Below are 27,532 nucleotides of genomic sequence, written 5' to 3'. Positions count from 1 at the left end.
TCCTCGCTTTAAAGCCTTCCATCCCTCCAAACGAGCTACTTCCGCTCGGATCCAGGAACACCTCGCCCGCCTCACCCCCGACCGCCGCCGTCCAACCACACCGCTGCAGAGCTGTGGTCAGGGTTCTGCTGCAGGTCCATGGGAAATGTTCAATCAAGGAGCCCTCAGTCCGCCCCCGTACGCTGCAGCGAGTGCACCCTGGGAACTTTAAACTCTCTGCGTTTTCTCGCATGTCTTTATCGTCTCTCTGTAACCCCCGCCGCATGGCCTTCATCCAGTAACAGGCTTTGGGAAAGAATCCGGCGTTGCAGGGCTGTGGGTGTCATCGCTTTCTCAGGCGCATCTTGACAGCACATGTAGGGGAAATATTTCTTGTATTTGAAAACAGATCACAGCTTGACATGGGAGGCAGTAAATTTCTTTTTGGAGCCGTTGCCCCCCCCCCCCCCCCCCCCCCAACTCCATCGCTCTGTCAGTTAAAAATTCGAGTCAAAGTGCAACTTGGTCCTCACTTGAGTTCACTGCAACATTTTTCATTTGTGAAATATTTATATTCGGGGCTGGAGCCCTGTGCGACTTTAGAAGTGGTTTTAATCCCCATGTTTTGATTTTAAGCAAAGATGCCACTGTTCTGTAGCACACTGTGGCTCTCATTTATTTACAGAGATACCCAAATATTAATGTGTCTCATTCATCTTTTTCTGGTTTATCTTGTAACAAAGGCCCAATTACACAGTTGCATAACCTTCTGCACTTTATTTAGGTTTTCATTTTGTCCCTGATTCTTAGAACTCATTATTTTATAAACTAGACTGCCGCGGCGAAGTTGGATTTTAATTTGGATCTGCACCAAATTACACACACTAATCAAGCTCCATGATTTATCCCCTGAGAAATCAGTGAAAGAGTTGAAAATGCCAAAAAAAAAAAAAAAATCCTAAATCCTAATCTCAATGCTTTCTTCCCTGACCCATATCACATTGTTCCACCAGGTTTCAAGGAAATCTGTCCAGTAGCTTTTGCGTTACCCTCCGAAATAACTAACAAACGAATGCTAAAAAACAAAACCTCTTTGGTGGGGGGTGATACATTTTTATTTTAAATACGTAAAGAGAAATGTATAACAGTCTTAGTGAAAGTCTGATTTTAAATATACAATTTGAAGTTGCTGCAATGTTCATCGTTTTTTTTATTTACTTTAGCAGGAATCGGTCTCAACACTGTCTCCATTTATCTTTGTGGTCACTTTTACTGGAAGCATAATAATCGATTCCTATTGCAGAAGAGAAGACAACATTGTTGGGATGTTTTGGGACAGAGAATCCATGTAAAATGAAACAAAGAGCTCTTCTCATAAATGTATTTCCCTGATCCGTTTCTCACAAATTAACTCTGTTTAACCCCGAGTCCAGTGAGTCACCGCTGCCCAGAACTTCCTCCACCTCACATTTTCTCACCAAACACACACGGATCTCACAGAGCTCTTCATCAACAGAGAAACACACCACACCTCATCCTCTCAGCATTTTCCCCTCCCTTGCTTTTCTGCTAATATGTACATTTCTATAAGTCTGAAGATTTGTCGCTGAGCACAACTTCCTGTCTGTGAGTCTGTGAGAACCGTGCCTGACCCCGTATCCCACCTCGAGCTGCCTGACTTCTCTCCTCCTGCTCGGTCCCGGATCGGGTTCTGTTGATGTAAAGAACCTCTGTCGGACTCCGGTCCAGCCACGTGGGCTGGGCCACAGAAGCTGCTGCATTCCTCCGCTGGGCGTTCAGTGCCTCTCGCTGTCAGCTGCACAGATGGAAAAGGAAGCAGTCCCTGTTTCATTTATACGTTTTCTGATATCAGTCACGTCTGAACCTGCGATGTTTGATATTGCTTTCGTGGCAACTAGTTCAGGTGTCGCAGTTTGCTCTTGCTGAAACAGTGCCGTGACCAATTGGAACAACACTTGAGCAAAAAAGTGGATTTTTCCAGATTAAAACTCTCCAGAGACGCACACAGAGCTTCTCGGCAGACATAAGAGGGATTTAAAAATTTGTCAGTGATCCTCCTGCTAATGACGCCCTCAGCTGTGAGAGTTGACCCCCTCCTGCCCTCGGCCTTCCTCCCCTCCTACGCCTCCTCTTCAGTCCCTAATGGATGTCGGTGAGGTGCTCCCCAAACCCACCACCTACCCACACACACAGACAGACACACACATGCACGACCTTATGCAAACAGCAGGATCGTTGTCACCGCTGCAGAGACAGCCATCACCAAGTTTAGACCTCTAATATCTGACCCCTGTTACATGAGGCCTGTCAGTCATGCTGATTCATCTGGACAGGTTTATTTACCCAAGTGTGTGTGGGGGTGTGTGTTTGTGTGGTGATAGAGATTGTAGGGAACTGATTTGTGCTGAACCAATTTGTCTTTCATAGTCAATTAATAGGTATTTAACTTCCTCAAATATTCAGGTTTAACCAATTATATTTGTTTTATATCTTTGTAATAATGCACAAATTAATTTTTATGTAGATCTGGGGCCACAAGTTAAATGTTAAGATATCGACCAGGGCTCAGGAAGCTTTTTCACCACTCTCTGTCAAATTAGTATAAAAAAAAACTCCAGAAATGAATCCTGAAAAGAACAAGGGATAAGATAGTCTCCTCAGTTGCATCAGGCCACGTGCAATCTGTGCACAGGGGTCTTTCTGACTTTGTCGCTGCTCTCGCTGTTCTTTTATTTTCACACAATGAATCTTTCCATGATGTTAATGAGAATGGAGGTGGCCCTGTTGTTAGCCTATTAAAAAGTCCTCCATGGTTCTGGGCAGCCACTAATAACCCCACCAGGGATTACTGTACAGCAGGCTGAAGGGACAGCAGGGCACCAGTTGGGGCCTCAGCTTGCTGTCATCCGAGAGAAGCAACCCCGAGGACCTCCATTGACTCCCAGCCTTGAGTGGGGCCACCACGCCAACTCTCCGAGGCAGCTTGAAAGGCTCCCACTTGGGATACAAAGTGGCTCAGCTGTCCCTCTCCCATCCTCACCTCCCCCGGCGCCCTCCTCTACACCCAAGCCAAATAAAGCCTCTCAGCAACTTCTGTTTTCCTAATCTGTGAACTCTGACAGAGGCGCCCACGCTTGAAAGAGAGGCAGCTCAACATGAGATGATCTCCCGGTGACAGGGAGAAGCTGAAAAAACGTTCCCCGGAATGTCTCCGCTGGAACGACCCGACCACCCTGTCGTCTTCCTCTTCCTGTCTTTCCCTTTCTCTCTCTGCCTGTCTTCCTCCCTCTCTCTTTCACTCCATCTATTACTCACACACATCTCTTTTTAATATAATTTACCTTCCTTATGCCCTCCATCTTCCTTCTCCTAATTGGGCTGTCACTGCTTGATTAAAACCATTGAATCTATTCCAATTGCCAAATGGCCTGAGTTGTCTTTATGGCCAAGTGCAACTTCTTGTGCAGGGGGGGGGGGGGCTTCCACTCTAAAAGCCCTATCGTTTTTCATCCATTTGTTCAATGTGCCCATAATACTAAAAAAGTATTTAACACTGCAGCAGCGCGTTCCACACAAGTACATTTTCCTTTGCCATTAATCCACAGAGGACTGATGCAGTGATAAATTGGCCGAGAAGTTTGTATTTGTCACTGCACTCTCTCACTCGGAAATGGCTCAGCTCCCTCAGGAACAGTTTGTCTTTTATATTGCAGACGCCGGTAGGTTTGTGTGCTGGGGCCAAATCGAACTGTGAAGTCTAAATCTGTGATCAAAGGATAAAACTATTGAAAATCAATTGCCTGCTAAATAAGCTGGTTAGCAAAATGGCCTACCAGTGATGTCAAATTTAAACGTATTCTTCTGCAATATGACTCTGGGAAGAACCCCTTAAATTTTGGTGCGGATCTGAATCGGGGCGGAACCATGAATTTGTATTACTTTTCTTTTTAAAATCGTGATATAAAGCGTTTTAACTGATTTTCCAGGGAATAATTCATGGATCTTGATGAAAAGAAAAGCAGGCCTACTTGGGGAACTGATCTTTATGAGTGTGTGCAATTTGGTGCAGCTTGATTGAATTTAAGGGGACTGTTGGGCCTTGGTGGAGGTATGTGCTCTGCTGAGGACCGAGTTACTGATGGAATCTGTTGCATTTGAATAGGGCCAAAGCCGTTTCCCTTTTTTCCAGCCGACTTACGAAGCCAAACTGGTCATCGTAGCTTCATAACTACGGAGTTGTATTGATCTTCTCATCTAACTCTTGGCAAGAAAGTGTATTTCCCAAAATGTCAAACAATGGTTTTATGGAAAAATAAAACGTTTGGTTACATCAGGAATATAAATACGATTGTTTTCTGAAAAGCGCCAACCTCTCCTCGCTAGATTCCTGGAGATGTCGCAACTGCAGCCCAGCGTTTCTGCGCCCCGTCCTCACTGTCTTCTTCTGCAGCGACTCAGAGACATGGGCCTGCAGCTGTTGCTACTTCAACCACATTTAATGAAAGACAATGTCTGACTCCACTTAGGGGAACTTGTGGCTTGTTAAACACACTATCAATTCTGAAAACAGAGAATTTTAATGCCGAAACAGATTCTTCGCATTGCAAAGGTCAGCCAGCTCCACTGCTGTGCTGACATCCTGGCAGAGCTTATAGATTCAGAGAGACTTTGTGGGATTGGCTCACAGTTTGCACTTTTTAATGGCGATATAGAATAAGTCTTATAAGGATTTAATAAAGAACAGGTTTCCCCGCGGCGGCACAGAGTTGTTGGACTGTCTCTGAGAATTGTTAACACAGGCCCACATCTATTTCAGAGGGCACGCGGAGTGGAATTAAACAGCCTTGTCACTGTTCTCTCTCTGTTTAACCTACGCGTTCATCTGCCAGACGCGCCTGACAGCACCAGAGCCGGGAAGAATCTCCCAGCAGGCCCGGCAGCACATGGGCCGCACCATATTTAGTCATCCGAAGTCCAGACACAGACCGCTGCAGTCCGCCACCTTAATCTATCTCCCCTCTGTTTCTCCCTCCATCTCTCCCTCTCTCATTTTTTATGTCCTTCCCTAAAACCTCCTTCCTCCATCTCTGTCACTTTCCCCTCTCTCTCCTACTGCTCCCATTCATCTCTGTCCTCGCTCGCCCCCTCCCGAGAGTCATCTCTGCTTAATCACTGTCGCGCCCCTCACTGTTCTCTCTCCCCCTCATATGTCCCTCGTCTCCTTCTTACCCTCTTCTTGTCGCTTGTGTCTGTCCCGCTTCATTTTGCAACTTCCTCTCACTCCCTCAACAACACGTCCGTCAAAATTCCCTCTTTCCATCTGTTTTCTTTCTCTCTGCTCCCTCACCTGTCATAGTTCCAATCCCTTCTTCCTGCTCCTCTCCTCCACCACCAGCCCTCCTCTCTCTCAGAGCCCCCCCAACCGTCTCTTTTTTTTGCCGCTGATAGAAGCTGGGCCGGGATGCTAATGAGTTGCTAATTCTATCAGCCGCCTCTCCGTGTGTCTCAGTGGGTGTCGGGCCCGCCAGATTTACCACGGCCAGCCTTTTGATGGAGTGCCTTGGCTGATGAACTCCCGCCAGCGTGCCCACTTTAACCTCCTCGTCCTCAGACACATGTCATTGATCAGTGTCCTTATCCTTCCTGGCAAGGCCCACTCTCAATCCATTCATTTATGAGCAGGCCCATTCCCTGCGATCTATTTTTCATCTGTTGAATTTTGTAACGGCAGGGTTTAAAAAAAAAAAAGGTTTTCATGCTGAGGTCTTTCAATTTTTTTTAGTGGCTATTTCAGGGCTCGGCACAACGGGAAAGTTTTATTGGATTATTTTATTCGTCTTTTATTACAAGTGTAGTTCAAATTTAGCCGAAAATAAGTCTGAAAATAGATTTTTATTCATGCTTTGCTCATAGTAATTGGGAGAATTTCGGAGGGGGGAAAGTGCACACATTCTTGAGTCAAGTACAGATACTCACAGAAGTAAAAGTACCATCTGATGTAAAAAATATATATATTTGAAGACTCTTTACCTCACACCACTCTCAACAATACTTAAAACAATGTTAAAAGCAATAAACTATTTTTTAATATGAAAAGTATCTTCATGAATTATAAGGTCAGGGATGGAGAATGTTTTGTTGCTCTGCTTTGTTGTTGAAGTTGACAGTCTCCCTCCCTTCTCTGTTTCGTCTTTATACGTCTCTTACACCATGTTATGTCTGTGTTGCTAGATATGCACTGATGGTACATACAGCAAGGAATCGTCTCTTCTGTGTTATTGTCTCATCATATAGGTTGAAATCTATAACAAAACCTGACAATTTCCCTCAAATGCATGAAAAGGAAAGCCTGTCGTATTGTAAGGAGTAGAAAATACAGATATTTTTGTTTAAAATATAAGGAATAAAAGTAGAAAGAAAAATAAATACTAAAGTAAAATCCGGTTACCTGATTTCTAAGAAGCAGTTATATATTACAGCTTAACTTTCTCCGTGTCTTTGTGCTCGGTATAATTCCCTCACACTCTTTGCCTTTAGCGCCCTATCTGCTCTTGAGAAGAGGCCAAATGGCTCGGTTTAAGCACTTGAGCACAGACGAGCGCTTCTATTTACCAGACCACTGTGCTCTTTTCTGAGGGGTTTGCTAGCTTTGGACCCCTCACACAAGAAAAGAACCAAACTTTTGTTGTTCTGACTCCCCTTAAATCTGTCTGTCTGCCTGCCCTGCTCGGCTGAAGTGGATACAGAGGCGGCCTTTTGTTGTACCAAGAGGAAGAGGGATGCTGCGGTATGAGGAGGAGAGCGAGGGTAGGGAGGAGGTGGGTGTGAGTCATTGTCATTTAATTAATACCTCGCAGAGAGGGTTGGGACACCTTCTCAAGCCCAAAGCTGTCTGTTTTGAGATGGGGGCTCATTTGACACCCAGGGATGTAAAAGGGGGATTACCGAAGGAAAAGCCTCAAGCCGTCTACATCTCTTTCTCAGTCTTTTTCTTTGCCCTGAAGCATTCTCTCGCCGCACCCAGCAGTCTTTCTCTCTTTGGGACCGAGAGGCCCCTCGTCTTGCTGTGAGCGTATCAATGATGTCATCCAGGTACCTATCTCGACCTAGAAAGGCTTGAATGGAGTCTCATAGGCTCAGTTCTATTAATACTCAGTATAATCCTCTATCTAAGCTATCGCTTCTTGCAACTTTTCTGGTTCAGTGACTGAACACAACACTGTCTTCTCCGGGGTCAGCGCTGTGTGACTATAGGGCTTCAGTGGTTGATTTCCTGTCAGATTCCTACAGAAATCAGGAAGAGCTGAAAACTATATCATCAGCTATAAAAATGTCCCTTTTTTTTCCAGGACCAGCTCTCAGAGCAGAGGTTTGACAGGGTTACACACCGTCCACTGCTCCGCTGCATCACCGGGGATTATAGGGTGACTTCTGCTTCTGCTGCTCAAGCATGACCATACGGCTGGGCCAGTTTTGACCTGAATGGAAGTCCTGAATGAGAGGCCTGCATTGAAATTCAGGGTGCAGCTGCAAATGTCTCTCTTTAAATGGTCACATCCTTTCTCTCGGGCCTCCCATCTAACTGTCTTATCCTTGGGAAGGCTCTCTTTATCACCCAGTACAAAGGACCCAATTCATTTCCTTTATAAGGGCAAATATGATTTGGTTTTGAGGGTACACATCCATTTTTTAAACAGTGGAGTTCATTTCTCTTATTATATCCTATTATGGTAAAAATATGTCTGTGACATTGACCTTTCTGTTTATTTCTGTCTCTTGCAGGAAGAGCTCTGGTCAGTCTGAAGTGAAGGGTCGCTGAGCTCGGACACTCTTCCTCCACTGATTCACAATTACACACACATACTGTCTGAGAAAGTCAAACAGACACACACATACAGACACATCTGCTCAACGACACTTACTCACATGCACTTATAGACTCTTGGGTTTTAAACATAAAAACTTGTACGTGCAAAAACATAGACACAAGTCCACAAGCAGGATGAGGGAACCCTGGAGGTGCCTGTTGGGCCTCTACCTCCTGGCCTGCACATTCTCCACCCACAGTGCCACCAATCCCTTCGCCGGGCAGCAGAACCCTCCAGACCCTTGCTACGATGACACAGGTGCAGCCCGCCGCTGTATCCCCGAGTTTATCAACGCTGCCTTTGGTAAAGAGGTGACGGTGTCCAGCGTGTGCGGCCGGCCTTCGTCACGCTCCTGTAGCGTGGTGGAGCGTGGGGACGATCGACCCTCCGTGCGCTCGTGTCAAATCTGCGACGCAGCTGACCCTCGCCGTGCCCACCCGGCCTCCTACCTGACCGACCTCAACTCAGCACACAACCTCACCTGCTGGCAGTCGGAGAATCTGAACACCTCTCCGTACAATGTGACTCTCACCCTTTCGTTGGGGAAAAAGTTTGAAATCACCTACGTCAGCCTGCAGTTTTGTTCGCCACGGCCCGAGTCCCTGGCCATATACAAGAGCATGGACTATGGCAAGACCTGGATGCCCTACCAGTACTACTCCTCTCAGTGCCGGCGTATGTACAATCGGCCCAACAAAGCAACCATTACCAAGCAGAACGAGCAGGAGGCTCTATGCACAGATGGCCACACTGACCTCTATCCTCTCTCTGGTGGACTCATTGCTTTCAGCACTCTGGATGGACGGCCCTCTGGTAAAGACTTTGACAACAGCCCAGTCCTCCAGGACTGGGTGACAGTCACCGATATCCGCGTGGTGTTCAACCGGCCCCAGCTTCCCCGGGAGCTGGCGCTGGGGGCTGGCAGCAACAGTGGAGGGAGGGATGACGACCCCATGGCGGTGACATCGACACTGCCAACTTATTTCTATGCAGTGGGAGACTTCCAGGTGGGCGGGAGGTGTAAATGCAACGGACACGCCTCACGTTGTCTAAAAGACAAGGAAGGCAAACTGGTGTGTGACTGCAAACACAACACGGAAGGGCCTGAATGTGACCGCTGCAAACCTTTCCACTACGACCGGCCGTGGCAGAGGGCCAACGCCCGTGAGGCCAACGAGTGTCTGGGTAAGTCTCTCCATCCATCTGTCATCATTTATTATCTTTCCATGTGTTTGGAACATACCGAAGATGTAACATTGCCTGCGAGAATACAGTTATGTTGGTTTTAACAAACCACAGAACCCAAATGATTAATTGAGTTTGTTCTTCTAGATCACAACCTATTCTTTGTAGAAGTAACCTTTAACAGGTTTGCATAAAGTCAGTGGACATTATTAAAAAGGTCTGCTCTCTCTTGAGCTCTGTTTCTTTCCCTCTTCTGTTCCTCTTCCTCTGAATCAGGGAGGTTTTGCAAAGTCAGGCCAACAAATTGAGTTTACACACCCGTGAGAGAGGTAGAAATGGAGCAATTTAAAGATGACATTTGAGTGTCATGGTCAGTAATAGAGTTGCCAGAACAAACATGGATGGGTTTGTGCTTATTCAGGTGAGGAGTTCTGGTCGCATGTAGTGGTTGAGCCGGCGACTTTGGCAACTTCTCTTGAAAAACAAGCCTGTCCCTCCCTTTCATTTCCCATCAGCCTCTTCTATTTACCGTTCCTCTACAGGGAAACAGGCCCACGCTCAACAAAATCATGTTTTGCGGACATCTTTATGAAAAACAAAACTAATTTTCTCAAACAAGTCCAAACAGTGGATGGTAACAGCTCAAGACATTGGCACACCGCTGTAGCAAAGTCATCCAAGAATGTAATTTGGCCACGTTTGCCTTTACCTCAAGACATCCTCTGTAAAAGTCATCCAGTCAGGCTCTGAAAGCTTGCCAAGTAAAATTATAGCAATTTCTGCGGCAATTATTGTTAATGTAAATGGATTACCTTTGCACTGGATTAGAGTTTTCTATGATAACAGGTTTTTTATTTGATATTTAGCATACATATTAATTTCATGGCTGTAGAAGGGTTTTAGACACATGCTGTGTTAGTCATGCCTTTTTAGCAGGAATGTGTTCTCTAGCATGTGGGTATGTTTCCTTGGCGGTAGCGTTCACAGGATTTCTCAGTTAGTATAAATAGACATAGGTGGAACTTAATTCGGGTCAATTTTGCCTGTCATAAAAATTTGTTCGGGCAGGGAAATAAAACCATATTAGTAACCACTGTCCCCGTTTTAACCTTTCCCCATAATGAAATAAAATTACAGCCGTGCAGAGAGAAATAACAGGAGGAGAACACGGTGTGTTTTTGTGAATATGTTGTAATTGCCCTGTGAGCTGGCCTGAGATCATGTTTGGTGTCGCACGGTGCCAGATCTGTTCAAAGGGGACAACAAGTGACAGAGCCAGAGGTCATTTGGACATCAGACCAGGCCATGAACCCTCACCGCCCCTCCCGTGCCTACACCTTATGTTAGCTTCTCAACTCTCCATGACACTGACCTCACATTTAATAACACGCATACACCTTTGAAAACATCATCCCGTGAACCCTCTCTCATACTTTTGCAACCCCCCTACCCCCCCCTTTCTAATGTCCCGTAGCAGTTTCCGAAACGTTACACCCGTTTCCCGTAGATCTCTCCTCTGCGGGACTGATATGTCACTTCTATCCTTGATTTCTGGACTAACAGGCCCGGCTGCACCGGCCAATTCCGATGACCTAATCCCAGCATTGATACAGGGGCCGTTAAAGGCTGTTGCAAGTCGCACGCTATACCTGATCACACATCCGGACATGGCTGAAAAAGTTAGTCCCAGATGTCCCAGATTTCATGTTACAAGAACCTCTTTACAGCTTGTTCAGCTTATAGAACTGGTTCCAAAATATCCTCAAAGTAGCAGGAGAGCCTTTAAAATGCCTCTCCTGTGTATATTAAAGCGTGTTCCTAAAATGCACCCGCCCCTTGTTGATTGCTTTTACTTTTCTGACACAGCGCACAAATGGCGGATGGCTGCGCAGTAAGCCCTGAGGCATGCCACAGCGCTGCGGCAGTGAGATGCAAGTATTTAGACTGGGGAAGTGTGTTTAAGTGGCAGGTTACAGAGCCGAAGACTCCCATAGGTGTCACTAAAGTCTGTGTGAGGCCCTGAGGGTGTTTGGATTGGAGGGCTGGTCTGAGGTCATGATCCTCTGCGGGGCGGCGATGAGGTTAAGTTGACTGGGGGGAAAAAGGTTTGTGGGTACTGAGGAATTCAGAGAGGGCAGACGTAGAGCCCAAATCAATAATTATTTCACACACCTCCTCTGAGTCTGTCAGTCTTTGAGAAATGATGTGCGTGGCAGCCAAGTTTCACCACTTTAAGACTTTTGGAAGCTTCTGCTCTTGCCCTCGGCAGTTTTGTTTTAAAAGCTTAACCCTGCATCACTAGAGCGTTGTGTCTAACAGGCCGGTTTGATTGTTCGCGGCTCTCACTAAATGTCTGACAAGTATCACACCAAGATTACTGTCTGTGCTCTTGGCAAGCTTGCGCGCTGTCTCCAGACACAAGCCATGCACACACACGCCCATCTGCCGCCTCCCTCACTGTGAATCCTGCCTCGAGACATTGGTTTACAAATCCCTGCTCTGGTAGTCGGAGAGAGCAGCCTCGTAAAGGAGCGTGTCTGTTTGTATTGAGGGAGACATGATGGAAAAAGCTGTGATTTATCTGCCCCGGAGTTTGAGCAACAGGACACAATGAGGAAACAGATGGATAAGAGCTATTCTGGTTCCAGGTTTGTGATGGAGTATTTGCTTTTCTGCTGGCATGGCAGTAATGTAAATACTTCATTGTTGACTTAAAAAATGTGAGACGCTATATCATGCCATAATAGAGTCTGCCAAAGTCCCTGTGTAAGACGAAGAGGCCTCTTGTGGAGTCAACGACAAGGTGACATCCTGAGTGTAGATGATAATTTATGGTGGCATGGTAGCACTCTACTCTTGACTGTGTGTGCAGCCATGTTGGTCCTGCTTGGCTGCAGAACCAAGCCTGCTCTATTCTCCAGCCCTTCCTTTTCCCTCATTTAGCCACAAGAAGTCCAGAGAGGTGCTCTGGGACGCTGCGAGCCCACGGCCAGACACCATCCATCGCTAATGGGCCCAACCAAGCCAGGTCTGCTCCCAGTTCTGCACCAGGCACACTGTTATGCATTCATAGCATAAAAAAGCAGGGTCAGCGAGGGGCTGTTTGAATTGCCATTTGAGCTGATTTGCCAGGATCGCAGGTGAGCTGTGGTCGGGAGCAGAGCGGAGTGTTCCTGCTCCGCTGCAGCATTTGGGTGCGGTGCCGAATATTTAATTGTAAATTTGACAGGCAAATGAGTGATATGGTATTTTGCTTTTGCGCAAGGAGCAGAGTTTCCTTTGTAATTAAATCAATCCACCAAATAACTTTTCACTGCAGTCTCTCGTTATACATCCGACCATGTCGTCACCCGGAGGAAATTCCCACAAATGAGTTGTCGCCTCTAAAAAAGTAAGTACTTGTTATATAATGTTCGTGATTAGATCATGTCTGCCACACTAATGAAGGAGAGGTTGCATTAAAATGTGGATTTTTATAGCGGAAGACGGAGAAGGGAAACAGATTTTGAGGTTGCCTGCTCGAGCCCTTTGGTGGGGGGGCTCGTCATGTTTGGTGGGCTCGGCCTCAGTCTTTTGGAAACTATTAGGTGGAATTAGGGGGACATTGACAGATGGTTTTCTTAGAGAGAGCAGTGATATCCAGCAGAGGTGTGTGTGTGTGTGTGTGTGTGTGTGTGTGTGTGTGTGTGCGTGTGCGTGTGCGTGTGCGTGCGTGCGTGCGCGCGCGCTCAGAAGAAGAACCCAGCCAGGAACAGGCCTCAGAATAAGCACTCAGGTCTGTGCAGGGCGATGGAAACTCTGAAGACCACAGAACTACAACCTCTTTATTTTTTATTTCTCTCTCTGACAAGGGGCAGATGGTTATTTTGTGCTGATTAGAATTTCAAAATAGGCCTCCATCCTTTAATAGCATTTTCCCCTTCCTCATCTCCGAGCGGGGGCCAAGCAGAGGTCGGGTCCACGTTGCTCTGGCGTAGAGCAGATTCACTGAGACATTTTTCAGGCCTGGTGATTGAGAAATGACATCACACATTAAACCACGGCACACTTTGAGAGAAGCAGGATTTGTCTGCGTTTGTTCTCTTTCCTTGAGTAGAACCAAGTTAACCTCACTTGAAATCCACACGGAATCATAAAAATTCATCTTTGCAGAACATGGCAGCCTAAATTTGTCCTCCTGCATGCCCCTAGAGTACACCACGATATGAATTTCTGAAGTGAGATGCCAAAAATAGACGGGAAGGGATGAAAAAAGCCAGGGCTGCCTTGATATTAATGCATGTACTGTATTTGCCATGTTCCCTCTTCTACTAATTGACTTCCCGCCCCTCCCACCTCGGCCGCCTGTCGCTGGAGGCTAACAGGGAACCGACACTTCAATTACTTACACCACGACACTCAAAGATTTGTGTGTGTGTGTGTGTTGAAGTGGGGGTTGCTAAGTGAAAGAAAGTGATTTTGAAAAAGAAACCTCCTGTGTTTTCCGATAATTACATGGCAGAGGAATGTGGTTCTAAAATCAACAGCTCTATATAAAATGATGCCTCTGGGGTGGTTAGCGTGAGGCAAACAGGGTTAAGCCAACAAACATGAGGTGCGAGTTTTGTCTAGGTGCGTTGCGGTGTTGGTTTTTTTGGGGCCTGGAGCAAATGTAACTTCTTTTATCTGGCTGAGAAGAGAGGGTTTGGTCAGTTTGCTCTAATTCCCTATGTCAGTATTTCAGCTTTGGTCGTCAGCCAACCCCACGAGGGATCGATGCACTTCTCGTCCTGTGAAGGAACTCGCAAAGGTTCCCTGGTCAGCGGGGGAACATGGCGAAACAAATGTTACGGACAGCAACGTGTCAAATAACAGCGCTCACGTCAGCTGGGTTAAAAAGCCGGAGGGAAAGGCTTTGCGGCCGCCTGCAGCCGAGCGAGTGTGTGCATTTATGCATCTCCTTACATTTGTGCATGTGTGAGAGAGCCACATGTAATCTAGCAGTGTGATGTGGTGTTTCATCCCGGTGCCAAAACAAACTGGTGGAGCTGCAGCGTGCCCACCCGGCTCTCCCAGGCCCCCGTCGACTCTCTCGCACAGATGGTAGCAATCACCTCCCGAGGTGCCCGTCACCGCCGGCGCTCTCTTCCTCTCTATTCTTGTGTAACAAGATTAACTCTCTGCCTGGACCTCTGCTACCTCTTCTTTTATTTCATATATTTTTCCCCCTTTTCCCTGCTGGAATCCATCGTCTTTTTTTTCTTCTTCTGTCAGTGGATATGTTGTGTTTTAGTAACAGTTTGCCTTTTTATTTTCTCTATGGTCTGTTGCCTGAAAAAATATGTGGTTTTTGGCCGTTGGCGTTGCTGGTGGCAGAGGCATTCAGAGGCTGTTAAAAGAAAAATATGTTTATGACAATCGCTTTACTGGGGTTGTGTCTGTGTGTTTCCGACATAGGCTTTCCCCATGACTCCCATTCACAGTGTTAAAATCATGTATTTGTCTCCACAGACGGTCATGCATATGGAATGAATATTGCTCGTTACAATATGAACAGACGTGTCTGGTGTGAGCCGCGTAAACATATGTATGATGTGGAGCGGATCTTCTCTCATGATTATATCCTCATGGAACAACTCTACTGGAAAAACCCAAATTCTTCTTTTCAATCCAACTTTTTAACGTCACCTACAAATCCATGTTCAGCTATTAATGGTGTCAAGGAAGAAGAGAATCATATACAACTTTAATTATTATCCTGCTCAGTCTTTAACAGGAAAATGAAAAAAAATGTATATGAGGGGAGAAGATTAAACCCTAACTACAAAACAATTGCAGGAATCTTACAAAAGAAAGAATCAAATCCCCCTTGACTGATGAGACTGATCAACAGATGTGTGACAAATTAAATCGGTTAAGATAAATATCAATTTTCCGCTCCGCTTGTGCAAACCGCTGTACTGTATAATGTCGAGGGAAATAAAGACGCTGATTAACTCCTCTGGGAATTCTCGAATTAGTTTTGGGGACTTTGAATTTTCATAACGGAACAGACAGGAAGAGTCTGTTATTTACTTGCATTGTGGGAATTGTAGGGTCCAAGAATTTTTAGTAGACTATTTTGGATATTTTCCCACTATAGCTGTTTCATCAATTGTGAATATTTTTTAAACATTCAAAATAAGTAGCAAAGGTGTGAGGCCACATTGAGCTGCCAGAACAGCTTCAGTTCCCCCTGGAAGAAGACTTGTACAAGTTATTGGAAGTCGACTGACAGGATGATCATTATCGTTTAACACAGGGGTGGGGAACCTTTTTTTTCCCCTATCAAGGGCCTTTTCAATTTTATAACATCCTTTGTGGGCCATACTAAATTATTGAACACATATATCACGCTAACTTCTCGAAGGTCATGGCTGGAACTGCTGCTCTTTGGCGAGGTGTCTAATGTCAGATGATGATGAGGTTTCTGCTCAGCTCGCTCACCTCAAAACAATAAAGGCTTATTTATGATCAACGATATATATGTATACAGAAAGGGACAGAGCCTCCTGGTTATATTCGGACACAGATACACAGATTTGGATGAAAATAGGCAAATAGCGCAGTACCAACTGAAATCATAGGGGGCAGTGTAGCTAAGTCTTCAGAGGACCATGAGACACAGTAGTCAAAAGGCGTACATAAAGGCATCATGAGCTTTAATACTGAATTTAGATTTTTGTTTTTGTGAAAGCTGTTTTCTGTGCACAAACTCCTACCAGGACTTGAGCCAAAAAGGAGCAACCTGAAATATGTATTAGTCTTTTATTACAGAAAATAATAATTGGTCAGGGAACATTTGTAGTATTTCTAAATTATTTTTTTGTGTTCATGATTTGCCGGTGAGAGCCGGGAGGCTGCAGGTTCCTTGGTTTATTTCTAGGTTGTTTGGTTTGAAAGGATCTCATCAGACCATACATCTCAACAGACCATTCAAAACAAATGGTTTGTATAATTTTCATTGTCATCCAACTATTTATTTGGATTAAAATCATCTGTTGCAAAATGCCAGGTACCCTGCACATACAGCCAAAAAAAAACGTTCACTGCCTAGTTCTGGGATACCCATCATCAGTCCAGAACACTTTGGCTTTTTATGCATTCGCATGCAAGCCTGCATCCCGACCTGAGACTACTATAGTAGAACATATTACCCCACTCCCACCATTTCTACTGCCATCTCTGGCCACAGTGGTGTATGTATTCCATCTGTCACTTTCTATTTCTAAACCTGCACAGGCATCACATGTATCCCCCAGAGTAGATCTCATGGTTGCCAAGAGTCATGGCAAAAGTGAATCTGTTTTTTAGCTCAGTTGCTCCTGATTCTTCATGATAATTTGATTGCACAGCGGTCGTCTGCTTCTTCTCCTGTGCTCAGGACTGCAGACTGTGGAGGGGGGAAAAAATATCAACTGAGACAGACAGAGAGTAAAGGCAAACGGCGGGACACAGATAACAATGTTTAGATGTGGAGTGAAGACCAGAGAGAGTGGGAACAGAGCTCAGGACTCAACTCTCCACTGACACAAGGCCCCCCAAACTGGCAACCCTCCAGCCTAATCTCGTTAAAAACTCTCCCTGCCTGATGCCATCCAGAGAGAGAGGGAGACATGGAGGAAGAGATGGACAGCAGAAAAAGGGGGCTGGAAGGAATCGAGGAGAAAGAGGGACAGTCAACCAGTTGGACTATTTGAGATAGGGTCTCATGAAAGTGAGAGGAGAGAGGAAGAGAGAAGGAGGCTTAGGGGAGGGGTGGGAGAGGAATTAAGGGGACTCTCAGTTCAAAAGGGCCCCCAAGAGCTGGCTCTTAAGCCCACGGCGTGAGGCTAACCGCAGAAACCAGTGGAGGGAGGGGAGCTCTGGGACGTGGTGTCAGAGCTAAAAGTGAAAGATACATCTGTGTGAACGCGAAGGAAAGAGCAAGTGGAGCTAGAGTGGCTTGGTTGCAAGAGAGGAGGAAGCATAGTACTTCACACAGCGGGGCTACTGGAGTTGTAGGTTCCTGTTAGTTTTCAGCTTGGAGTTCTTAAATCTTTGTCTCAGCTTGTTGTCCACAGCTCATTACATTGCACAGACCCAGCAGCCTTTACATCTGTTTGTGTCTCAGCTCTGTTGCCATTTTTCTTGGATCTTTCGTTACTTGATCTTTGTCGTTTTGTGAACAGTTACTGCCTCTTGAAGCGGCCGTCTCTGGTGTGTTATGTGTGTGCATAAATGTGTGTGAGTATGTGTGTTTTTGTCGATGCTCTACACTGCCTTGGCTCTAATGAGGAGCTAATTAACCGGGTGTTCCCCGGTGCCCTGAGCAGGTGGCTGGAGCAGCCAGGCGGAACTCAGCCCAAACACACACACACAGACACACACCATAGACACACACACATATGCTGGCAGGGGCCCATATAGCTGAGCCTGTTGGGTCGGACAGAGAGGGAACCCAAGGAGGGGCTACAGCAGGTCTGGACTGTGGCCTAGGCCAAGGGGGGCAAGGTATTGGTGGGGGAGCAGCCTACCAGTTTTCAAGGACCAATTTTAGCCATGGGATTTGGGTTTTGCACAGGCATCCAAAATCAATTGGCTGTGCTTACTGGCTTGGCTTTGGTCGAGCTGAAGGAAAAATGAGGTTAGATTTATCCCTGACATATGGAGGGGAGCAGAGAGGCTGTGCACGCCACAGACACCCTCGCATTTTATTTGTTGAGCGCAGTCTTTACGGGCCAATTTGTCAAAGCACGCTTGACAGAACAGTCTGTGGGCTTGTTCAGGGTGCATGGACTTGTTGAGGTACCTGTCATGAAAGGTGTGGTGTTCTTCTGTCAGTGTACTTCAGCAGAAATACTCTATACTTTCTTGAACTCAGAGATGTAAGTAGAACGCTAGATCACTTTGTGTGTAGATGAAGATATTTACTGGAGCAATTTCATACCAAAAATTGAATTTGGCACTTTTATTCTAGATGACAAGGTGGTGAAACAATCCTCTTCTCTAATATTTTCCTCGGGTTTCATCCTCCTATCCCTCCATCCTCTCTCAGCATCCCTCTGTTTGCCAAGCCCGTAGCCCGTGTTTGTTGTTCGATTTCCACGACAACGAGAGAAACCAGCTTTACGCATCCTTGAGTTGGACACTGACCCGTACCCTCAATGATCACAGTGTCTTCGCCGACGTCCACCCACAGAACTCCTTCCCACGCCCAAAAAAAAAATCGCTATTTTCTCCAGCAACAGATAAAGAATCAGTGAGGGTGTGTTATTTTGCGGAGGCTTTGATGTGTAAATGAATTGAAAAATGGCCTTCAACGGCGTTCATTTATCCCCGCTGAGCTTAATTTGGGGGGGGGGGGGTGCAGAAGTGGTGGGCGGTGGTGGGGGTGGCAGGTTTCAGGGGGTGCACAGGCACTTCAAAACAAACCCATAAACATTCCAGGATCCTTGGGCAGCTGCAGCTACAAGCAGCATTTACACTTACGAAAACACACAGGAAACACACACAAACACCTAGTTGAGGTCATCAGAAAATTAGTTTTTGTCATTTATTAGACTTGGATCACACGTTTTTCTAAATAGTCTCCTGCTCTTGTGTGTTCGGCAGACATTTCCATTCATGTTATTCTTTTCCTGCCCGGAACCGACTCTCCCATTTGTCTTGAAAAGTCTGTCTGCTGTTCAAGTCCTTCCCAGTTGTCCCAGATACATATGTTAAACCATTTAAAGGTTCAATTCAGCAGCTCTCGCCACTTTCGCCACACTTGAACATATCCCCTCTTACCTTGGACTTTGTTGGCCGATCCAGTTGCCTCGCAGTAAATCGAGAGGATGCCATAGGAAGGGCCACTGGTTCTTTAACTGGGGGAGAAAATGTGATCCACCGCTTTCATGTTCCGCTACAAGGTGTTAATGGACACAAGTGCTCACAGCTGTGTGGGTTTGAGACGCTTGATCATAATCAAGCCACCCAACACCCGCCGGCAGCTCCAGCCACTCACCGGAGCGGTGTGTTTTTTGTCACATTCCCCTCAGAAGAAGTCAGATAGGCTGTTTAGTCGTCAACACGTAGCAACACACTAGATACAGACACAGAAACACACACATCCATTCCCACACAGAATCCACCAATTTCTGTTTCTAGCTTTTTTGGGCTATAACACGTATAAAACACTATAAAACTGTAACTCTATGACTTAAATATGGAAAGAGATACATCAGTTTTAAACGATGTAAACCATTCAGCCCCCATACTTTTATGCCTTGTTTCATTAGCATGGTTATTAAGCAAAATATCCACTAGAGGGGGGCGCAGAGTCGAGAGTTTTTGACAACAATGGTGAAGGAGGTTGTGATAACGTAGCTAAGAAAGAGACAAAAGCGGCTGTGTGTTGATCAGACAAAGTAATGTATAGACGCCGCTACTGCTGCAAATTGCAATTGGATCTGCTCTTCCATTTTGTCTGTAAAGCTTTAAGAAGTCATGCACGAATACAGACAAAATAAAATGAAGGGTCGGACAGAAGGCTCAGTCTGTTTTGTCTGATGTTGAGAATAATGAGTCTTAAGATAGTGAGTTATTTTAACTCAGTCTAATTGCAGGTTTCCCTTACTGTCATCTAGCCGCCCTCTAGGTCAAATATAGGTCAAAGGTCAAACCTCATCTAGGGCTCACAGATCCATGGGAGCAAACCAAAAGTTCCAGCTTTGTTTCTATATAAATATACATAAAACAGTATTTCATTAACTAAAGAATTCCATACAAATTGGGCTGTATAATAACCAGATGGAATTGGGAAACAGTCTGGGAATGTGCTCCCCTCTTTTTTTTTTCCAGGGTCGGCAACCAGGGAAAAGCAGGCCTCTTTCTCAACCTGGTGCCAGGCTTCTCTTTCAGGGTGGATGGAGATCTCATATCATTCACTGCCCACATATAGTACACATGACTGGCCACTGGTAGCCAAAGGATTCTCCTCCTGGGAAAGAACCATCACACTTCCATTTATACAAAAAATCGAATTTAAATTTGTAACGATCATTGAGCTTCACTTAACTGCAGAGCTGACTTTGACCTCAACAGAGATGTGAGAACACTCGATCCTCAAGGAATTTTTTGCTTGGTTTTCAAATATTACATATTTAGTATGCAGCTACTGCGAGCCCAGCAAATCTATCACAAAAGACACCCTTCAAAGCTAAAATACTAAAAAACCTCTCAAGTAAAATATGTGAATGTGCTGACTAACTACTGTACTAATGTACTGCTACTAACAGTAGCTAATACTGCATGAATGTGTCAAATAAATATGGTATATCTTTTCTCAGTCTTTTTGCCACCAGTGGAGTCACCCCCTGTAGGTCATTCGAGAGAATACAGGTTTCAAGCACTTTCGCATTGGCTTTACTTTCCAGTTCTGGAGTCTAGGTCCATTATAATTTACAGTCAGACTGTTTTTCAAGCAGGAGCAGTATCATCCTTGTGTCTCAACCGGTTCTCTCTTGACGTCTATATCCGGGTATTCATTTACAACCTGCTTTCGTTAGTTTTCTCTCAGGCTCGTATGGGTTCATATTGGGAAGAAAAGATGTGTGTCTCCCTCACTGACTGTGAAATGCTCATCAGAGTTGACAGATATATTTACAATGAATGCAACAGTTCTCTGAATTTCCTTGGTTCCTTAACCAGAGCCACGAAGGCTAGAAAAGCTTAGTTGGTTAACTTGATGCTGGATGCCTATTAATGGCCGCTACTCTACAGAATCCTGACCCTTGCTCAAGAGAGAGAAAACAGTTATAACAGCTTGACACAATTTCACTCTGTGACTAAGCACATGGACAAGACATTAAAGACGGAACATATGCGAGAATTTAAAATATCTCAATCAATATTGTCAGATTGGGATTTTTTCATTCTAATACAATGTAACTGCCAAGAGCCTCAATGCTCTATGTTGCCCACAGAGCCCCACATATAGAAACACATAAAAGCAGCCCCCACCCCCTCAGTCCCTCCAGCAATCTGTCTTTACTTATTCCCATTGTTGTGTCTCACTCTATTCCAAACATCCATTGTTAGTGAAATCCATTTTCTCAAACACATTCCCATCGGATTAAAGTTAATTTATATCACCCTCTGTTGTTATCCCCTAATAATCTTCCTTTGCCATAGCTGTTGACATTTTTGGTCAAACAGCTCAGGCAGTTGTTTACTCCTCTCTAATTTATCTAGGGGTAACTTTGAACTGGAACTGAGCTCCACAGCAGTTGTCATTGAAGCATCGGCCAAGTCTTCAGGTCCCAGGTCTGACTCTGATTTAACCAGAAGAGACTCTGGATCAAACTCTATTAAACAAACAAGCCGGGCAGGTTTCTCATTATACTCCTCCAATGTAAATCCCACATGTAGAGAGTGAACAGAGTTTATCAATAATGTCAAAGCTGGTGAATGTGGTCATATATGCAGGAGTCCCTGAAAAGACTGGTGAGACTTCAAGGAACCAGTTGGATTTCAAGTGGAACTCGCAGAGACTGTGAAGAGATATAACCTCACTTCTCTTGTCCCATATATTCTGGCTCGCCTCATTTAGAAGACAGCTAGCTCGAGCCCACTCCTTTATCTGAGTCCGTCCCGTTTTTAATAGATCTTCAGAGCCTTTACTCATCAGTGATTCATGAAATTAATGTCTCTCTTTCCAGTGATTAATAACTAATGGGCTGAGAGGAGCTGAATTCATTAATTATGAAATGGAGAAAATGAGCTCTGCAAATATCACTTTTGATTGATGAGTTCTGGAAGAGCAGCCAAGCACACAGCCGCACTGTAGATTATAAAACTAATCCTGCTTTACTGGAAAATCTCTCCCAGCTCTTCATGTGGTAGTATGCATATGCTTTACTGTAATTCACACTCCACGTGAATATTGCAGCCTGGCTAACTTGCGTTTGTACTCTGTTAGATAAACACTGTGCACATACTGTAAACTTTTACGTTTCTCCCGCTCACCTTCGCTGATGCAATCCCACAATTGTCAATGTTAACTTTCCTCTCCCCTCCGCAGCATGTAACTGTAACCTTCACGCCCGTCGCTGTCGATTCAACATGGAGCTGTACAAGCTGTCGGGGAGGAAGAGCGGAGGAGTGTGCATGAACTGCCGCCACAACACCGCGGGACGCCACTGCCACTACTGCAAGGAGGGCTTTTACAGAGACATGGCCAGAACCATCACTCACCGACGAGCATGCAAAGGTGAGTCCCACAAGATGTCACACACTCGAGCGCAGTATTATGCAGGACACACATAAATGCATTGGAGGCTTTATTCGACCGGCTGCTCCCTCACTTTAAAGGGGCTGACGTCATGGATTGCCGAACTGCATTGTGGTTCCATTGCATTGCGTTGTTCATGTGTTCAGGTTTCCATGCAGCAATGTAGGCACCAGCCAATCAGATTGTGGTAAAACAAATACTCAAGCGCAGATGTAAGCCAATCCGAGCACATTAATGCGAAAGAGGAGGCAGCTGGTGAATGTGGTCAGCGTTCATTTAACTGTGTATTGTATTTCCTGTGTACTTGCATTGCACTGATAGCCAGGATAGTCCAAATCATAAAACATTGATAGCTTTTATTACAACGGTTTCGCTAGCACTAATAAGTGTCAGGCACATCCATCGTCAAGTGCTAACACAATGCACACGTGAATCCAACGTTAATGCTTTGGGTTTTGTCAATATGTAACATTTCAAGGGGGTATTATAATCATTTTTATCTTAACGCTGAGTAATATTGCGTAATACCTCTTTGAAATCAATTGCAGTTAAGCTGTAGACGGGCTGACCGATAGAATTAGCTGCTAGCTCCATGACTTCAAATTTCCCAAAGGCAACCATACATGACATGCTCCTCAAAAGTAAAGCCAAAGTGTTTCGATTGCCCCCTGGTGGCTGGCTGCAGTATAGGTCATAGACCAAAATAAAATAAAAACTAAGGTCAAATACCTTTCTCTCAAGGATGTTTTCTGTGATATAGTTGGTTGGTTATTAATGACTTATTTGATGCTATAAAAACAGATTTAAACGGTACGACCTACAGCTGAGACTGCCTCAGAGGAAGTAGAGCTGTGTCATCCATCTTTATAAACAGTCCACGGTTATTAACGACTTTACAAACAGTAATAACTATCCAGTTCATCTTCTGCTGTCAGAAAGTATTTTTCTCGGAAAGTATTACCAATTTCTTTGTGTTTAAAATAACTAATTCAAAACCTACTCATGGACAAGGATCATTTTGTGTTGTATCAATCAGTAAGAGAGTAGCAAAATGAATATTTATTTATGTGAGACTGTCAGAGATTATTACTTTAAGCGCAGTTTGACTTTTAATTTGGCGACAGCCTGTGCTAAATGTTTACAACACGTCCAAACAACAGCAGAGTGAGATGTCCTAACCCGACTAATACCCGTGTAATCATGTCATTTTCGCAGAAAGTGCAAAAGGAGTTACCGGTTGTGATTGGAAACATACATGGTCGTGGTAACTTTCAATAAAAACATCAGCATGTCTCACTTGCCATACCATAGCACAGAGAAACAAATTGATACCGAGCCTGAAGCGTTCCTGGCCGCTCCCCCAACTGTTTCCCAATACGCCACACACCACATAATATTATCACTTAACCGAGGCATTCCTCATGGAAAATGTATTTTACCCCTTTTATTATTTCACATTTGCAGTGAATATTTTTCAGCCTGATTTTTATGCTGGAAGCCTTTCGCTCCTCTCCCTGGACTCAATAATAACACAAGTTTCCTGTACTTGTTGCTCAGGAAAATATTCAAATCAATAGCAGAGAGGGAGTGTTCTTCATCCTGTTGATCCCGATGAAGGTAAAAAAAAAATAAAAAATCACTTCCAGAAGTTTGAAAAAAACTGCATTGGTTAGAGCTGCCAAGGCCTTACAGCCGTGAAGATCTTTTGCCCGAAATTTCATGGCGAGAATCTCCCCCTGGCTTCCTCTCAGTTTTCCCTGTGCAGCCGACCCAAGCTGTAACCCAACACCGGGAGGTTTTCAAATGGCATGATATCAAGCCGCAGTTGCCCATGTTAGTTGCACTGAGATGTCGAGCCATTCATCACATAATGGCAAGAGCCTCGCTATGACTTGGTCACATACCTCAAAACTGAAGTCATCTGACCTGTTACTGCACCGAAACACTGAGTGAAAGAGAGCCGCCTTAATCCTGACACGAGATCGGCCCTGAGACGTGTGCAAATTGTTCCCTCTTCTTCCATTTCCTGCAATACCTGGAGGTGCGGTGCTTTCACACAAATGCACCCCCCCCCCCCTCGGACACAGCAACGTGTCCTTATCAAAGCCCAGGGCTCAGGTGGTAAACAGTTTATCGCCCCCCTGCACATAGGGCCCAGATGTGACGGAAATGAAAGTTGAAAAAGCCTCTGCAGAGCGGCTGACTCAATGATTGATCGGAGCAATTCCACAGCCTTATAGGAGCCGTCATTTTTCTTTGCCTCAGCCCTCACGCCCTTTGTTCATCTCCATGCCCCATGATTGGTTTATACCACCCTCTCATCTTCCGCCTCGACTCCTGCCTTCTCTCGACGTGACTCACCACTTTTTCTCTTCCCCCGGACTTTCTTCTCAGGGCCTGATTTTCGCTCCCCTCCATGTTTTATCTCCATGGGTCAGGGTCAAGATAAGGGTCAGAGGTGGTCTATGGTTAAAGGGGGTGAGTCTCACCTCTGAAACAGAGTTACGACAATAAAACACAGGTGTTTTCCTAGGCCGAGACAGGAGAGTGGAGGGCGGGGGGCGGGGGGGAGGTATTGCAGCTCAGAGAGGATGAATGGGCCATGTCTGTTTCTAATCAAACCTGCTTGAGCTGAGTGTCAGTCCACAATCTGAGGAGAACACAAAAAGGCAGAAACCACATCACTCCCTGCCTCTATCACCTCCACCACTTAACCTCCTGAGTGCACCCAACGCACTCTCCATCTTCCTGGGTCAGTACCAATGTCCCAATTCTGAGTGAATCCGCAGGGCTCCAGGTCTGCAGCTCAAAACTCCATGTTGTTTCAGAAGGTTCCTTAAAAAAACGAGTTTGAAGCCAAATAAATGTTTCTTGAAACACAGTTCAGATCTAATGGACTGGGGGCTTCTACAGCATATAACATTGTTTTAACATTTCACAGTGTAAATCCACCGTGCAGGGTTTCAATAGTATGGCTGATAAACAAAGTCCACAATCAGAACATATTACTTCCAGGAACCACGCTGCTGGAATTTGTAGCATCATAAAGATGCGATCCAAATTACACATTGTTTTAATTTAATCTGAGATGTGGAGCAGCTGTATTGACAGCTTGAGTTTAACAGTCCTTCAACAAAGTGTTATTACCTTAAATAACATAATAATGCCTACATCTATTATAAAAAACATCTCTTCAACCAATAAAATATTAACTATTGTATTTATTTCCTCAATGAACTAGACATTAATCACTGTAAAATGATGTATTTTCTTCCAACAGCGGCCTGCAAATAACACAATCCTCAGCAAATGTGGAAACTGCCAAATAACTGCAGACAAAGAGCAGTCCCTGCAAGTACTTAAGCCCGCGTGCACACACAGACTCGCACAAAGCAACACACATCAGTTAAACGGCGCAAACGCCTGTCAAAGGACTACAAATCCCAACACGGTGCCTGTCAAGTCTGCAGTCGCACAGGCTTGAAAAGTCATCAACATCTGAGGACGTTTTTACTGCTTCTTAACTGGCCCGAGCCCCTGCACATAAAACTTCAGGACCCCCCTCCCCCCAACCCCACACCCCCCTGCCCCTCACAGCTCCTTCAGATCTGGTGATTGCTGCTTGTTTACTGAAAGACGTGGACATTCACTGCAAATCTAAAATTGTGAAGGGGACGCGCCAAAGGTCCACCATCACTCCTATCTTTGTTCGAACTCTGCCCGGATCACGTGGGTCATCCGTGCTGCTCCGAGATCAGACGGGAAACAATGGCTTATCGTTCCTCCTGCTGTGCCACGTCTTGACAGGCATGACAGACCAGCTCCAGACTCGTATCAGACGGATCGAATAACAGGGGGTTTATCCCACATGTGTGCTTTAACATTGAACACATCGTCGCACGGGCAAGAGTAAACCACAAATCGAATACGTCTGAGATTATTTAATTTTGACAAATCTAGCTTGTTTACTGTAAGACCCAACTAATCAGCTGGGTTTCATTATGAAGTCTTAGGACGTTAACTCCAGGAATGCCAAACATTCTCAAACGCGAACGCAGGGAACAAAAGCCAGGTCCATCTGGGGCTGATGAATGGGTGTGGGGGTGAGGATATGTACGTGACGTGGCTGGCACCGAGTGGCAGACAGATGGTTCGGAAAGACCCTTTCTGACTTGACCTCTGGCATCCATCTCAATCCTGCGTCTCACCCTGCCAGATGCAGATGTGTCCTCCCCTCTAGGTCGGTCAGGAACGCTCAGCAAGTGTCAGCGGAGCTTGAGTTTCCTGGTCCGGGCCTGCGTGACTGAAATTGTGGGGATTTTGCACGCTAAGGCATCAGATTTACGTCTCCCTGCACAGCTTCAAACAGAGCGCAGCCACTTTGACACCTGTGGACCGGTTGGCCTTGCCCGGAAAAGGCAAACATGTTTCTGAAGATCTGAGCTGCGGCTAATCCCCCCCCCAAACCCCTCCGCCCTGCTGCCAGATGCACACGATCACTCCTGGGTCAGTTTTGGGGCGTTTGAACCCTCCCGTCACCCAGTCAACAGGTGGTAAGGTCCTCTGGCTTTCCGCTGTTTTTAGCGGCTAAAGAAAACGTCCCGGCACAAGTAAACACATTCACAGTTCCTTCAAGTGGTGGGAAGAAACTGTGGCATGTTGGCAGCTGCTTCTCTCCCTGGCAAGCCCTTCAACAAACTGTTGGGTTACAGGGTTTTCCCCCTACCAAGTGTAAATTTCTTGTCTTTTCTTGATAAGCTCGGACGAGTAGAGCGATCACGTTGCAGTCTCATCGCTCTACATTTGCTGAAGTTTTCCAAAGAATAAGATTGAAATTAAGGAGCGGCACAGGGTTCAACTTAAATTTCACTGTTTGTTCTATTTCTGTGGAGACTGCTCCAGAAGAAGAGTTTTTTTCTGTGGGTCACGGAGGCATTTGTCTTCCTGTTAAATGTTAATAATAATAGCAATAATTTAATTTATAGAGCTCTTATTAAACACAAAGGCCTGCACAACAAGAAATTAAAGGGTTAATATCAATAATAAATGTGATAATGATAAAAGAGAGAGGCAATAATAACGTGGCACCACCAAGTAAATACAGGAATATTTAATATCTTAAACATGTGTTTATATAATAGCGCCAGTTTGTTTGAATTCACTATGTTTTTGCTGTTGAGCTCACCAGAGGCTCTGTTTGGAATAT

At 45.3% G+C, this 27,532-nt stretch overlaps 1 protein-coding gene across 1 annotated transcript in view; it reads left to right on the top strand.

Moving 5' to 3' along the window:
- Nucleotides 1-27,532, top strand: part of ntn2 (netrin 2) — a 46,910-nt gene that overhangs the window by 7,361 nt on the left and 12,017 nt on the right. The window contains exons 2-3 of the mRNA XM_062378885.1: nt 7,783-9,053; nt 22,117-22,305. Coding sequence (XP_062234869.1) covers nt 8,003-9,053; nt 22,117-22,305 — 1,240 coding nt within the window. The 5' untranslated portion in view covers nt 7,783-8,002. The remainder of the gene's footprint in view (nt 1-7,782; nt 9,054-22,116; nt 22,306-27,532) is intronic.

This window comes from Platichthys flesus, chromosome 20 (assembly GCF_949316205.1).
Source record: "Platichthys flesus chromosome 20, fPlaFle2.1, whole genome shotgun sequence".
In the NCBI taxonomy this organism is placed as follows: Eukaryota; Metazoa; Chordata; class Actinopteri; order Pleuronectiformes; family Pleuronectidae; genus Platichthys; species Platichthys flesus.
The sequence above is the reverse complement of the archived record's forward strand: the minus strand, read 5'-3'. Positions and strand labels throughout refer to the sequence as shown.